General features: G+C 36.3%; 1 protein-coding gene across 1 annotated transcript in view; it reads right to left on the bottom strand.

Moving 5' to 3' along the window:
• The window catches only part of LOC129738035 (mucin-4-like), a 49,488-nt gene that overhangs the window by 11,147 nt on the left and 21,255 nt on the right, over window positions 1-17,086 (bottom strand). The window contains exon 2 of the mRNA XM_055729209.1: window positions 15,249-16,519. Within this exon, the coding sequence (XP_055585184.1) occupies window positions 15,249-15,383 (135 nt within the window). The 5' untranslated portion in view covers window positions 15,384-16,519. The remainder of the gene's footprint in view (window positions 1-15,248; window positions 16,520-17,086) is intronic.

Here is a 17,086-nt window from a genome sequence, read left to right as displayed (position 1 = left end):
CGTGAAAAAATAGAAAATCGTGTATAAGACAGAGCTGAACTTTTATCGTTTGAATGTAAGATATTATGTTGTATCAGGGTAAAGACCTTAGATTTCGACAGGAGCTTGTTTTCGATACAATTTTTACACATACATATATTCTAGCTCCCAGCGATCATTTTAATGCATTTGTATGTCGAAGACCGTCTATAAAAGAGAAGCCTGTCAAGTCAGAAACCTCTGAAATGAGAAAAAATGTTCAGTCCTTTGGACCCTCACTTATCCAGGTTCGACTGTAATTAGTTTTGTGTTTAGTTTTGTCGATAATAGTTTCATTATACAATTTATAACATTTGAGTTATGCTTGTCAGTATAGCACACTTGCGGAGAGCGAAAATAATAGTTATCTCATATTGCCCCGCAAAATGTTAAAAAGGGATTCAAACTTCGTTTGTTTACTAAAGAAGGAAAATAAGCGTTTATGAGATAAATCTGTATCAAGACTGTTAAAAACTATTCTTAAATTTAGAAATAGTTTTGAAAATATTTTTGAAGTTCCTTGAAAAAATCTTAAGAATTACAATTTTCCCGGTGAGGTGCCGAAATTCCCGGTTTTTTCCCGGTTTCCAGGTGACGGGATGTAATTCCAAAGTTTTTCCTGGTATTCCCGGTTTTCCCGGTTCGCTAGCAACCCTGTTATTCTCTCAACTAAGTGTAGTAGATGTTTTACCATATAAAATGTTAATTTGGATACTTAGCAGCATCTGCAAAAGTACGTTTGACTTCGAAACGTCAAACTTCGACGACTTGGGTCGATTTTGAAAGCCAATACCTGTGCTCCAATAACGGATAAACTAAATTAAGGTCTTGGATTCGTATTAGGATAACTCCTGGGATGACGTTTTCATCATTCATAATTCAGAGTGTTTAGCCAGGTTAGAATAGGATAAGAGTAGAGAAGATTAGCTAGAATTATTGCAAATTCCAGTAAAACCAATTACAGTGATTGAAAAGATTGTTATCTTAAATTGCAAGAATAAATAAACAACAAACAAACAAACGTTTTACCGCTGCTGATGCTCTTAGTTCAAAAAAAGGTTTTCTATTGACAACTCTTCAGCAAGAAAGCCGTTCTAGTCTTTTTCTTTAGAAAAGATGAATTTGAAAATAATCGTCAATACTTTTGAAAGCGATCCTGTAGATGCCTTTAGATATCAGGGAAATATGTTGACGAACACAATCAAATATTAACAAACTGATTCAAAAGAAAAGTCCTTTACAAGGAGCTATACCCTGAAATATTATTCTATGATGAGAAGGTTCTGAATTATAAACGTTTTAAGGAATGTAATTGTAAATCTTATTGAACTATAACGGTCAAATGGAAAGGCGACACACACTTTATTGACATTCGAATAAAAAACGTCTGCCAACTAGTACGGTAGGAGATTGTATTGGATCCAGGGGGATGGCAAGTTGGTTCTTCTTGCGAACAAGAATCTATTTCTTTTTTTCTATCTATCGGGAGAAACGTTTATGGTGTTTTCCTCTCAAAGCAGTACGGAGTTGAAAAAGTCAAAATTTCAACCAATGAGGAACCAGAACGATTGTTGTGTTAGTGTGTAATCATTCATAATTCTCTAGGATTTGACATTTAGTCCGGGTCCTTGACAGTATAACGTCAGGTTTGTTTTGGGCCCAGAAAATCGTGGGCCCGTAATTTTGATGGTTGTCAAATTCAATGACAAAGGATAGGGATGTCATTCCCTTGATTGGATCGGATAGGGTAGGATTTATAAACATATTTCGACGTAGTAGGATTAAGAACAAAACAAGGAAGTATTGTATAGGATAAAAAGTATTAAAAATTTATAACTTACCTTTCTTGTTTTAAAGTTTCCTCAATCAGGATTGAAAACTTGAGATTGTTGATTGTTTCAGTAAAGCTTGGTTCATTTAGAATTGGAACAAACTTTTGCTCATACTGTGGCGCTTTTGGTGGACGAATTTATAAGTTCTTGGCACAGACGTGTCGGGAATTTTGTCAGCTTCACGTATGTATTTTTGACATTCCAAAAATCGACTGTACTGTGTAAACAATCAACATAGAAGCCGAAAGAAGGGAAAAAATATGCAAATTTATTTGGAAAATCCATTGTGGTCTGCATCTAGGCCAGTTAAACAACTGAAATTGCCCAAAAATATCAAACGATATAAGGGAACATTGACGACGATTCGGAAGCCTCAAGCCAATCGTCGGAGTGGAACTGTCGACCGGAAACTGCGTGGTAAGATTTTGAAGACGATTAAGAGGAATTCCAATCTGTAGGACCGTGATTTGGCCAGAAAAACCGGTGCTGCACATAGTACCGTGAGCAGAATTCGACTCCGGACTCCGGGAAGGAATCAAGTCCTATCGAGCTAGCAAACAGCCAATTCGGACCAAAAAAACAGAATAGTGTGGCCAAAATTCGTGCTCGGAAGCTACACGACCAGGTGCTGACCAAGTTCGACGGGTGTCTTCTGACGGACGAAGAATCCTCAAGGCTGACTTCGGGCAAATCCCAGGACAAAAAAAGTACTTAGCATCGGCTCGGGGGAATGTTCTAGCCAAACTTAAAATTGTTTTTGCCGACAATGCACGAAAATTTATGATTTGGCAGGACATTTGCAGCTAAGCAAAAAAAGAAAAAGAAAGTTTTCGTTACAAATAAGACAATGGCGTTGGAACTATACCAAAAAGAGTGTCTCCAAAAATGAATTTCGCCGTTCATTTGATCGCACGATCACTCCGTGATGTTTTGGTCAGATTTGAATCATGAAGAGGAGACTCAAGGCAAAAGGAAAGGTTATCAAAGACATCAATCAGGTGAAGACCTGGTGAAATAAGATAGCTAAAACGATGGACGAAGAAGGTGTGCGCCGCCTAATGAGCCGTGTTTCAGGATAAAATCGAGAACTCCTTCGAAACCGTGAAAAATAATTTTATCCAAATTTTTTCTTAAAAATATGAAAAGAATGCTATATTTGTTTGAAAATCAATAAATAACTGAAATACAGGCAATTGTTTTTGATCCAAATTCTAAATGAAGCAAACTTTAATTGAAATAACTGCACTGAATTCAGTAAAAAAATATAATTTCCAGCTTGGAAAATTGATGTGAATTATTTTTAGATAGGATTCGCAAAAAGGAGTGGAATTTCTTTCCAGGTCAATCGAAGCGTTTTCATAAAATCAAAGTAAAAATATTAGTGGAAACATGAAAAATAGACCTATCTTTTCCCTGCTGCATGCGTCAAACACTATTTTCAAAGAAATTTTCAAGGTTCACAATTTAAAAATATCAGACTTATTTTAATAATTCCTAAAAACAAAGAAAAAAAGATAAAATACTATTAAGTAATAGATATATTCAAAATTAAAACTGGTCATGAATGATCGAATTTTCTATCGGAATTCAAAACTAAAAAAATCAGAATGCAAAAACAAAATTTAAAATGAAAATGAAAATTTTTGTTATAAATATTTTTAATACTATTTAAAGTTTTCTTATTAATTCGAATGTTATATTTTATTCATTTCTAATTTTGAACCTTTTTTTTTTAATTTGAATTGATATGAAAATTACAAATAGACTTAAAAATTTCATTTCAAAATTAAAAATGTAGATATATAGTTGAAAATAAAAAAAAATAAACCAAAAAACTAATTTACAATTCAGTTTTGAAATCAATATTCCAATAAGAAGTAAAGTATAAATTTCCTAAATAATGCACATTTTTTCTATAAAAAGAAAAATTTTGAACTCGAATTGATGGGATTTTTGAAATTGATTACACAAGGCAAAAAATTTCAGATTTAAGAGCTAATTCTGAACGTTCTGGGGTGGTGATTCCAAATTTGCAATTAATCTTTTTAATTAGCTCGTGTTTTCGAAATATCTTCTGAAAATGGGTTAAAATTCATCAAATAAGTTTGTGCACTTTTCTAACAAAACTATAGAACACCTTAAAGATTTTGAAAAATAAAAATTTTATTTCAATGATTTATTTAATTACCCCAAAGCGTTATACTTTAGAAACTCAAATATCAATTTTTATTTTCCATGAAGGTTTATTAGTTTATCAGTTATCAAAGATCATTTTTGTTCAAAACTGACCAGTTTTTGAAAGGCAAAATCTGACGACACATAGACATAAAAAATGGAGTTACCTTGTGTTATCATATAAAATTTATATAACACTCGAAGAATTCAACAATTAAAATGTTCAAGCCTTGGGTTGAAATGACTTTAAGTAAAAATTAATAATTTGAATACACTTAGTTTTTTGAGTTGAGAAAACTTGCCGGTCATTTATCATAGAAACATTAAGGTGAATAGTAGAAATCATAATATAGAGAAATAATTATCCAATATTGGTTTTTCCCGGAAATTTCTCATGCATAACATAACTTTTAACATTTTATAAACCTCATGATTGGTTCGTCAACTCCGGATATTAAAACAAAATTTGGGAAAAGTCCGGTCCGGCTCGGTTGCCGTATTCAATTGAAAAAAAGCCTGGAATTTTCCAGGATTTAATCACTTTATTTGCCGAATTAAACAAAAAAAAAAAAACAAATTGTGTAGTAATTTTTTTTTTCTGCGTTCAAAACGAAATTGTTCGAGCAAGTTTTATAAAAAAAACATGGAAGGTGGTCTAAACAACAATAAAAATCTGCAGATAAGTTTTGATGTTTTTTTTTTATATTTTGGTTAAGTATTTCCTGGGTTTTTACCAAATTTGCGCGAATATTAGCCGGATTTTGGACAATTTTGAAATCAAATGCCCTGATATTGTTTTAGAAAAAAAAACGACTCAGATTTGTCCAGCCCGGATACGTGCTGAAAAAAAAATCTGGCAACCTTAATTTATATTGATAGTTACTAGAATTCATTATAGGTATACAAATTGCAATTTGTATACCTATAATAAGCTCAACGAGAGGAAGGTGGACCCATCGTCTGAACCCGCACATCGGGAGCTGGATCGGAAGAAGGCACGGTGAAGTGGACTTCTATATGACGCAATTCCTGACTGGTCATGGATGCTTCATGAAGTACCACTACCGGTTTGGACATGTGGCTTCGCCATATTGCCCAGATTGTGGTGACGAAGAGGAAACACCCGAACATGTGGTGTTTGTCTGTCCGAGGTTTGCGGCGGTACGTACTTCCATATTTGCCGCCTGTGGGCCTGACACGACAGCAGATAACGTTGTACAGAGGATGTGTGCGGATTCCAACACTTGGCATGCGGTCAGCGATGGGTTCACCCGGATCATGACTGCCCTGCAGAGGAGCTGGAACCAACGGCAGTCCGCGAACGGTGTAGGATGACTCCATCGGCGGGGAGCATCTGAGTAGTGTGCGTCCGATCCCCTGATCGAAGCTACAAAGATAAGGCATCATCTTCTGCGTAGCGGAGGTCAGGGGTGCGCCGCGAACGTGTGTAGGATACCCCAGTGTCGGGGGGTATCCGAGTAGTGCCGCTTTCTAAGAGGGAAACTGCGGGGATAAGACTTTACCTTCCTCGTAGCGGATCTCGAGGGAAGAGGGTTAACCACTGTCGGGGGATACCCACGGGTAGAGAGGCTCTCGACGCCGGGCGAGCCATTCGAGTCGGTGTAGGATGACGTCTTCGTCGGGAATCATCCGAGTCGTTGCGTTAAGTCCCGCGCGTGTGCCGTGACAGGCGCGAGTCTAGGATAAGCTGCTCTCGATCTGGCACACGACGGGCAAGGTGGCAAACTTCGAACCCTGAAGATAAGAGGTCGGGTTTCGAGTCGTTAGAGGAGAGGTCAGGCCTCAAACCTTCAGGCGGAGAGGTTTGTGTGGTCAACCCCGAGTCTTTATGATAAGAGGTCGGGTCCCGAGTCGTAAGAGGAGGGATCAGGCCTCTTACCAACAAGAGGAGGGGTACAAGTGGTCACCTCGAGTCATTACGAGGAGAGGTCAGATTTCAAGTCGTTAGAGGAGAGATCGGGCCTTGAATCGTGCAGAGGAGAGGTAAACCTCGAGTCGATGCGAGGAGGGGTCGGATCTCAAGTCGTTAGAGGAGAGATCAGGCCTCAAGTTGCGAAGAGGAGAGGTTTGTGTGGGAATCTCGAGGAGATGTCGGTTCTCAAGTCGTTAGAGGAGAGTTCAGGCGTCTCGAGTCGTAAGGATGAGAGGTTTTGCTGAAAGTGGTCTCGTTAATGAGTATTGCCTTTGAGCGCATTAGCGCGAATAGACCTCCCACTATTGAAGCATAGTGTACTAAACAGTTCGAGGTGGGAACCAGGTCTGCGGCCCCAGGTGGAGTTTAGGGAGTAGGGGGTATACACGGAGTATATCATGAGTCTTCCCATTGTACCCATGGACCCAGAGTAGCAAACTGGGGGGACGCGGTGGCTCGCCGTGCCTTGGAATACAATCCGTAAACCGGGATTTACCACCTGTGGTTACCTACTAAAAAAAAAAAATACCTATAATAAATTCAATTATAGGTATACATGCCTTGGCAAAAAGGGAAAAATACTTTTTTAAGTTCTCAACTAAATTATAGACTTTTTGTCCGATTCTTGACATCAAAATTGGGAATGAATAATGATATTTTAAATACGGACCTTCGAAATCTGTACCTACAATAATTTAAACCACAAGTATCGAAAATTAAATCCAAATATAAATAATTTAACTCATTTAAAATCTTCTTATTTTAAAAAATGCATACAAAATTCCTGAAGTGTATTGCAGGAAAATGGTCAACTAATTTAAACTTAACACACTAAGAAACTCAACCAAAGTTATTTAATTCGGCCCCGGGGATGACAAGTTACAGCTGTTTAAGTTTGAAGGACCGACTTTTTTCGACCTTGAGCCTTAAAGTGTTAATACGGCAAATACGATGGAAACAAACGGTTCTTAGAGAAGTGTCTAAAGCCATGTGTTCTACTTTACCCAAATGTTCTAGCATATGACCTCAGCTTTGGATTGAACTAGGAAAAAGAATCGGAATTCAGAAGGGCTGATAAAACACGGTTTATTTTCCTTGAACCTACAAATTTTTGGCCTCAGATACTTGTATACTTAGGTCTACCCTAATCTACTTATGGTACCTGAATTTCGAATTGAATTTTTCTCAGTTACATTTTTAACAGTACAAACTCACTGGAACTATACCGATGTCAATCGACAAATGAAAAGAATGGTACCACCCACAGATTCCGGCGCTAATTAGAAAATTACTGACGACCGTGGTGCACACCGATTATCGTATGATGTGTGCTTGCTTTTGATGTGAATCGCAGCATATCGAGCTCGTTAGTTAAATCAAAAGCTGGTGGTTATGGCCGGAGCTCTTAATATCGAGAAGGTAAACGATCAACGTAATACTCTGTGGGCAGGGAACCGTTACACATTGAATTTATCATCAAGATACCGTGAAAGCACCAATGGCCGCGCAGTACCAATGGCCGCGCACTTTTCACTTTGATCTTTATTTTCCTCGAAATTCAACAACGAAAATGTCTATGTTTCGCATTTTCGGATACTTCCGCTAGGTATCTTTCACTTGCCATACTAGAAATAATTTTATTCTGTTTTTTGAGGTCAGGAAAAAATAAAAACAAACATCGTTTTTGTCGGATGCCATTTTGTCTGTTGTCCTTAGCAAGTGAACTAAACGGGTCCCTTTTTGTTATTCAGTTTTTTGTGTTTAATTCGAGCACCTTATCAAAAATTTTCGAACGTAAGTTATTTGTGGCTGTATAATGAATCAATTGTGAAAAAAAGTTAACAGTTTGAAGGTTCTGTTGCGGAAAAAATGACAATTTTGTTGTGCACGGCCATTGGTACACTTGATTTTTGAATGTTTCTATCGCCGCGCACGGAAAGTCTTCTAGTATTTAAACATAGAGAAGTTCTTTGGAAGTTCACAAAGGTTGCATAAGATTCACAGGCAAGTTTTCCAATCAATGTTTTCCATCATATAACCGGCTGGAAAAAAAAACAATTTTTGAAACAATATCAGAAGAAACGATCATCTAATGAAAATTGCTACAAAATGTTGGAAATTTGAGGTTAGATAGCAATTCGGATCTGTATAGTTTTAGTTGGCCAGTTTCCTCGTGGATTTTCAGCCAGCTCGCCGAATCTGTGATGTTTTATCGAAATCGCGACCGAAAACATTGTTCCAATAGATCTTCCGGCCAAATAAGGCGTCTCATATTAATTTTGCACCAGACTAGTTTCACAAAACAATGAAAACAAATCGGTGTTTGATGTGTAAATCTTGAAAATCCTTACCTGAGAATATTCGCAATAAGTCTGAGAGCCATGTAAACAACATTTTAAACTGTTTGGATACCTTATTCACTGTTTAAACCGAATTAATAAGTGCGCGGCCATTGGTACACTTGTGAGCGGCGATTGGAACAAGCATCATAAGCGTGCGCGGTCATTGGTACACCAACACTTTTTACAAATTCGCGTTTTTTGTGACGTTACAATGAAAAATCTCTCACTTTTAAATTTTTCCCTTAAAGAACGTAAGTTTTACTACGTGTCAGTGCTTTTCTTTTCGGAATCGCACAAAAAACGATTTTTGTACGGCACAGAGAACATTCATCATAGCTTAAATGCGCGGCCATTGGGTCCTTCACGGTATATAGCATTCGTGCAAGGCTTCAACATCCATCGGCAATCATGGTCGCTTTCTTCTAGCTTATGCAATTTGCAATTCACTTTCATTTGACAGTCAATAAAACTTGTTGGTTCATTTTAAATTTCGTATTTTAGTTTAATTGAAGCTAATGGGCTGAAACCTGAACTATGTTTTCTTTATGAATGGAAGGACTGTTTTGGTTGATTTTTCCAAAGGATTTTTTAACGGCTATCAGTCTCGGATTTTGAAGTGAAAAGGCCTCTTTTTTACTCCAACGTTTTGATCCTTATTGAATCTTCATCAGGGGCGTTAAAGTGTCGTTTTCTTGTTAAGTTTGTTCGGTTCGGTTTCGAGGCGTTGCATGTATACAATATCGAATCGATGTGAAATTCGTTTGGAAAGCATTGACTTCCTCTGCCTTTGGTGAATGTTAAACCATGAATCATGAATTGAAAATCCATGAAGGTAGTCTTAAATCATTTTTGGACAAAAAAAACTTAATGTCAATTATATAACTTTTGAAATGTTAATTTATGAGAACAAATTTAAATTTGAAATGGATGAACCAATCACCATAATTAAAATCATATCGAGCATTAATTCTTGGAATAGTTTACATTCAATCCTGTTGGAGTTTGTAATAACCAAAAAGTTTGAAATTTACGACAAAACCGTGGAAAATACCTGCCATTCGTAAATTTATGCGGATTACCTTTTTTTCCAACCTAGTTGCAGGTTGTACGAATTGCATATAATGTGGTCATACAAATTACTTTTCCGATTGTGTTGCAGCTCTTCTGGAGAGGCATGGACAATTGTTTTATGTGGACGACGATGAATCGCGTTGCGAAAGTCTTTGCTGTCGGCGCTGTTTCATTTACGGAAAACAAATATGTAATGAGAATTTCATTCCGAAAATGCACGGCCAGGGGAAAAGGCAACCACCCAATCAAAGCTCCTCAGAGCTTTGCTACTAGCTGGTACCGGTATTCAGATTAAGTCGATGGGCGCTGAGAAAATCTTTGTCTGCATACACCTTCAACTACCTATAATATGCCTAATGGAACCTTTTCAAGTATCTCTGTATAGGAGGAAGGAGACTCTAGCCCAAGCTGCTAAACAAATGCGATTAAAATCCTCCCACGGTTTATTTAGTGATTGCGGCCGTGTGTTTGGAGCTGTTGCAGAGAGCAAATAATACGCAAAACACGGATTTGTCGAAGGTAAATTATGAAGGTAGAAAAAGAAACTATACATACAATACATATATATTTGTTCATCCGTTTCAGACTCAGGAGTGTTGAAAATAAATTGAAAAAAATAATGAAAATCGTCTCTGAAACCGTTTTGGGTCGACCGGATTCTGAAATACTAATTGCTCTTAAGCTTTGCGTGTTGACAGACACGAGTTAAGTTTCTCTCTTACCTATCGAAAGTGAAACTGTTCCAAATATCAGGCTTGGTTTTTTCTACGATTTTTTCTTGATTCACAATCAATTAAATTGAATCCATTGATTTATGTGTGTTTGTCTCAACTCTATAAAGTTGAAGATTGCTTGCACACCTGAGATTGAAAGTTAAACAATTTTCCAATAAAACATACCAGAGGTGAAAAAAGGTGCTTAACAAGTGTAGTTGCTTACCATATATACCCGTAAAAACGAAAAAAAAAGAATTTTTATTTTTTATGCCAAATAGCTTAGACATGTCTAAAACCTCAGGATTTTATGTTATTTCGCTTTTTTTTTAAACCGACTTTTTGGGATTTTTTTTTTGAAAATCCGGTAATTTTTTATTTAATTTTTAGTAATTCGTCTTTAAAATAAATCACAAATCTCATGTAATTCATTTGCATGATTTAAGACATCTGTGAGTGAATTTTCAACCAGGGTGATCCATTTATTTTTCGCTAGGGGGGTCCTCAAATAATTAAAAAACCTTAAAAAATAGGACAACAAATTAAATTACAAACAAATTTGAAATGAAAACGACATAAACGAAAAAAACTGACCAAAAAATAACAATGACCAAAATATCAGAATGCCTAAAAAAATATAAATGACAAAAGTGACTAAAATGGGATTTTTTTTAATATTAACATGACAAAACTGGCAAAAATCGCCAAAATAACAAATGTGTCTTTTTTGTCTTTTTTTTTTCATTTTTACCATTTTTGCCTTTTTTGTCGTTATTGTCACATTGCCATTTTTGTCGTTGAAATTTGGTTTTCATATTTTCAGGTGTTTTAATTATTTTCGAACTACCCTATCACAAAAGGAATGAATCACCAAAGTGAAAAATCAGGTCTCTGACTGTCCTTTGAGACATTGAAATGGGTGAGATATGGCGATTTGTAATTTATTTTACTGCCAACTCATAAACATTCCATAAAAATCTATCGGCTTTTTGTATTCAAAAAACAACCCAAAAAGGCAGAAAACAAATTTCTTTTAACTAACTTTAGATCTCGACTTTTTAGACTAAGGATGCTAGATTTTTTCAGCAAATATTCGGACCGGAAAAATCTGGGCAATTTTATGTATAAACCTGGCAAAATCCGGGTAATATCTGGGCCAATTTAGTCAAAACCCAGAATTTACACAAAAAAAAAATCTAAATTCATCGACAAATTTCATACGTATTTAACGTTTCCAAAAAACTTTTCATGAAAAATAAATAATTTTTACAAAACAATTTTTTTTGTTTGATTTGCCAAAACAAAGTGAACAAATCCGGGCAATCGGACCAGGTGACCTTATTTTAGACACTAACAAGTCATTAAAAAAAATCCCAATTTCCTTTGGGTCCTCTTAGGTGATTTTTTTCGATTGAAAAAAAGTCGTAATTTTGAGTCCTTTGAAACACCTTTAAATCAAGTCCGTTTGAGCTGAAATTTTACAAAGGCCAGTTTGATGTGTCAATCCCAAAATCAGTTGGCAAGTCAGTTGCTTCCTGAGCTGATGTCCGTGAGCTCGAGCCCAAGAGTAAACACAGTCAAGGTGGTTAAAAGTCAATGATTTTTTCAAAACAAAAAAAAAATGTTTTTTTTAATTGAATCGGGTTTTTTTTATTTAAATCAGATTGTTCAACTCAGCTTTATAAAGGCTGAATATATGTAACATTCATGATTCATGATTTTCAACATTCATTAAAGATCAATGCTTTTCAAACTAAATCCACACGTATCTAACGATTCGAAACGATTGACGATTGTCTTGGAAATTTTTGTTAAATTCCTTCGTGAGCTTACCCCTTTTTAATGCATGTTTTCCACTGTCCCCGTCTAATTTTATAGTTTGAATACAATTTTTTAAAGTTTTTCAATTTCAAATAGTTCATGAATGAAGGAATGAGCAATTGCAATCGAATGAAAATGTTATCGAAATTCACCAAACGCTTTTTATAGACGGATTACGAGTTGGTATTTAGCACTCAATCAACCTTCTTTTTCTCCTGGTTAAGAGAAATCCAAAGATCAAACAAATAGAAAAAATTCTAATTCGTACTTTTTATAAACGTTTTATAAACGTTGAAATTGAGGCAAAAACATGAAAAATCAGATGATTTTATAAAAAAAAGATAAAAAAAATTGACTTCAGTTTACTTGAAAGAAATTAACAAAAATTATTTTTAACTGACATGGTTTGGGTTATTTGATTGAAATTTCAACTTTATATCAAAATAAATTCATAAATTAGAGTAGTATTTATGAAGTATGTCCACGTAGACATAATCCAAACCTCACCCCCTTCTACGTGGACAAGCATTCGGCAAGAAAAAAACAACTCTAAACTCCCGATGGGATGAATAAGTCCTCGATGCTTAAAACGTGTAAAAATGAAAAAAAAAACAATTCCATACTCTCTAAATTTCAGGTGTTTATTCACTGATTTACAAACATTATTCAAAAACTTTGATTTTAATCACTAAAAAAATCAAGTGATTTGAATCACTTTGATTTAAATCAAATCCACCCTGCAGCAGATAAATGATTTTTTGTTAAAACTTGGAGAAGTTATGAAAGTTTTAAAAACACTGTAGTGCTTTTCTAAATAAATTTCTAAAATAAAGGTGAATTATTTCTGTCGACCATTTTTTTTCTCAACTGGTAGCGAAAAAAAGAAACAGCAAATTTGGATTCAGCGCCCTCAAATTGGTCAAAATTAGCTCTTAAACCGTAGAAACCATGGAAAAGATGAATTTTGTTGCCTTGTTTCATAGAAAAAAAAGGAAAAAAAAAGTAAAACAATTAATTATAATGTAATAATTTTTTTTTTGTTTGTTGAAACAAAACCTCTTTTTGACATTCAAATACCTACCCGGCTTGGCTCTCTGCCCAAGTCACCACCCACCGTACCTACTCGGAGAGCGAACAAACACGTTTTGCTGGACGTGCTGCTTGTGGTTTTAGAAATTCAAGAATGAATTTACGTTTATAATTTGCATATTTTTGTGGAATCGCACAGCGTGAATTGTTGCACCTCACTAGAATGTAGATTAAATGTGCTTTCCAATGCATATACTTTTGATTGGTCCAAACAAAGTAAAAGCACTGAAAATCCGGGTACAAAAACAGATGAAATTTCAAATTGTAAAAGAATCGCAAAGTAGTGAACTTTGAAAAATTCCAGTAAATTCAATTTTTGTTGCATCGAAAATCTAAGACAGCAAAATGTTAGAATTTCAATAAATTTTTTAGTCATATTTTTTCAAAAACTCCACCATCGCTCAAACAGTATTTACTAGCAATCGAATGAAAAGTAGGTTTTTTTAACTTTTTGTTACCATTTCATTAAAACAATGTTTTAAAAATATTACTTGGCTTCATGATGTAGGCATTAACTTCAGCTTTCATATGCATAAGGCAAATATTATTTTGGACGTGTAATATATGAACGACAGCAGTTTTCCTGAGGCATGTTTTTTCGGATTTTTTTCATTTATGCTGAATAACGAGAAAACTAGTAGCTTTAGCTATATATAATGTTCTAAATTTATTTTACTGACATTACAAGGTTTCTATTGATATAAGTTTTCTATGAAGTTAATTATAATTCAAACGACTTAGATAGATTTTTCTTTTGGAGTGTCAAATTGACGCTCTAAGTCGAAAAAGGGAGTATTTTTGTCCAGGCTTCCAGGGTTCGTCCATAAAAAAAGTAAAGATACAATATTCAAGAACTTTTAAAATCATTTCATCAAGTTTTTGAAATCAATCCCGGGTCCCCGAAGAAATTATTGTATTTTGGAATATGGGGAATAAATATGGAAAAAATAAAAGGAAATTAAAATAATCGCTTTTGTATTTTTCAATAAAAACTCAATAGAATATTCGACCGGAATATTCGTATGTTAATATTCGGCATTCGGCCGTTCGCCGTTCGAAAGAATTCCCGACTTTTTCCCGCATTTTCTCGCTCGATTTCAAATCCTGTCTTTTTCCCTGAAACATATTCTGGCATCAATAGAGAACGCTTCGGAGCTTTTAAAAGTTTTTTATTCGAATAACTTCTTTGTTTAGGACCGTTAAACATTTTGATTTATGGTTTAAAGATTTGGTTTTTAATGAAATGCTTTTAAAATAGCATTGAAATTCTAATATTTTAACGAAAAGAGAATAAAAAGGAATAAAAAAGCTCTGTATTTTTTTCTTCAGAAGTAAATATCATTCGCGGAGTTCGAGAAAGTTGAACTATGATAATATGACAGATGGCATAAAGTCTTTCGGCGAATGGCCACACGCCTGACGACATGCTGAAATTCGGCATAACACATGGGAACAGGCGGCATTGGAAATAACTTCCACTTATCTTGTGGTAGCTTGCACAATTTTCACAATTTTCATTGTATTCGAAGACTCTAACACTTTTTACTTTTAGAAGGCTGATACCCATAAAAAACAACGTTAAAATCTTCAAAGCCAGAACGAATTTCGAGTGGTTTCTCAAGACATTTTAAGAAATTTGCTTATCTTACCACACTCTTTGTATTGTCGACCAGAGTACTTATTACAAATTAACGACAGATTCACCAAATACCAGCAGGGTTATCCTCAATTCAGGTGTAAAAAACAATATCCAATCGTTTGATGGTTACACAAATTAAATAAACCCTCCCTGGGAGTAACGAATTTGATCTACCGCGTTGGCCCTACTTTATTTTTTCTTGAACTCTCTATCCGGTGAACAAAGAAACCGCAACATGTCTAACTGGTACATAGTATGGCCAAGTGTTGTTGTGGGTTGATTCAATAGCACATACACACATACCGCAACCAGCTGTGGGGGAAACCCGAACAACAAAATCCAATTCATGGTAAACGAGCAACGCATTCGTCTCGGTTGTTGATTTGTTGGCTGCAGAGCAATACCAAATCTACAACTACTTACTTCAGTCATTTCAAGGTCAGGTGAAACCAACAAGAGAATAACCTTTCGTTCGACTTTAACCTGTTTTTTGGAACGTGATATAACTACAACATTCGTATGGTTTCGGCAAACTAGGCGAGTGGGGGTGGGTGAACTTTTCTTCGTTATGTAGACGAATCTATTATACAGAAAATGCATTCCGAAAATCCTTACCTTCGCTAGAACCGAGGGTCGCTTCCCGTCGCCGTTCAACTTTCTCAACCAGGTGTTTTTGTGGATCTCTCGAAATAGTGCTCCGTGAGCCGCCCCACTAGTGGCACCCGGGACCGCACCACGAGTCTCCATCATGGTGCCGTTTCGCGCTAACTTTGATAGTAACCAATCGCCGTACACTTTGCGCACTTACTTACTAAAAAAACCCGGCAGCTGTCTCACTCGCGTATGGTGCACTTTCTCGAACCCACAGCCCAATATTTTACTTTCTGTCGATGTACAGCAACTAAACTGTTATCCCTTCCTGATGCCAAGCGAAACATACTTATCCGTTGGATAAACTCTTGGAACAATCAACGGGTGAGCTACGAGATTTGCCCTGAAGATCTTTTTCTTTGCACCCGGTACCGAATACCCAAATGTTATGTTATACGGGGCATCTTCAAGCAAGTCGATAGTTGATCGACATAATTTCCGAGTATTAGAAAAACACACAAACACTTAGCTACAAATACTAGCACCAGCAACTCGGGCGTTCCGAGTCGGATGCCACGATCTTCAGGCAATTTCCGGTTTCACCACCATCGGGTTAGGTTTACCCGCACAACACTGAATCAAAACGATTATTGCTACCGATTTGGATTTTTGGAAAGCGCAACCGATCCGGTTGGCAGATTCACGAGACAAGATACAGGTGCACCACACCCGAACCGGGCTTTGCAATATCGCACTGGGGCACACAGTTATGCCGGTCTAATAACGGTCGCGCGTGGCGTATAATTCAGCGACCGAAAAGCGCGGCTTCAATGATCGACCGCGACGCGACAGCTTCATGCACTCCCAGAGCAGGTGATCGAACTCCAATTTCGATTATACTCTCCCCGTCTGCTGATGAACCACGATGACGTTAAGGCGTTTTGCTTCCTCAATAGTTGAATCCGAGAAATTGACTGCTCTCGGCGATCGGTGATCACTGGATTAATTTGTGGATCTTCGAACATCCGGTTCATATGTATGGATAAACTTTTTGATTCACCTCTCACTTCCACTGGATGATGGCGCGTTAGGTTGGGTAGTCGACTGACTTGGGGAATTATAGACGTATTTGCCAAAATAATCGGATGTGATTGGGGCCAGCAGTTTCTTCATTTGCGGCTCTTTCCGCACTCCGGTATAACTTTTTTTCTTGTTTGTTTTCTTCTATTCGATCACACATTGGCGCTCATAATTAGTGAGCAATTGATCGACGTTTGGAAGCAGCAGCAGTTCACCTGTAATATATGGATGTAAGGGAGTTTATTAGTATTCATTTGATAGAATAATTACTTATTTTAGACCTATGAATGAGATAAGATTGATTGGGAAATGCGTGCTGGTAGAAACAGATGGGAATTTTTTCGGTCTTCACTTACATGCAGAACATAAATTGTTTCCCTTCAAGTCGTAACACGAATAAGGGATAAGCTATTGTTCAACATGAACCTTTTGTTGAAACAAGTTGTTTTTAACTTAGAATAAAATGTTCTTAAATGCGCCTACAACCCTTTGGGGAAACGGCTGGTAAAACAACATATCTTATCATTGCATAGTAAGGGTAATAGGGTAACGGACCTATTTTGGACCGCTTTGGGAAGTGGCTATGCTATTTTCTGTATTAAAAAAGTACATGTTACAGTTTTTGACTGCTTTATCCGTTCATTACGAAGATGATCAAGCCTTTTTCTATCGAAAAATATTGTCATTTGTTGCAATATAACAAGATTTAAGCCTCAAAACTCGTTTCTTTGATCAATACTCTGGTCGGTATTTTGGACCACTAGGTTTCTATTTTGGACTAC

Source organism: Uranotaenia lowii, chromosome 1, assembly GCF_029784155.1.
Source record: "Uranotaenia lowii strain MFRU-FL chromosome 1, ASM2978415v1, whole genome shotgun sequence".
NCBI lineage: Eukaryota > Metazoa > Arthropoda > Insecta > Diptera > Culicidae > Uranotaenia > Uranotaenia lowii.
This window is presented reverse-complemented; position numbering and strand designations above follow the sequence as displayed.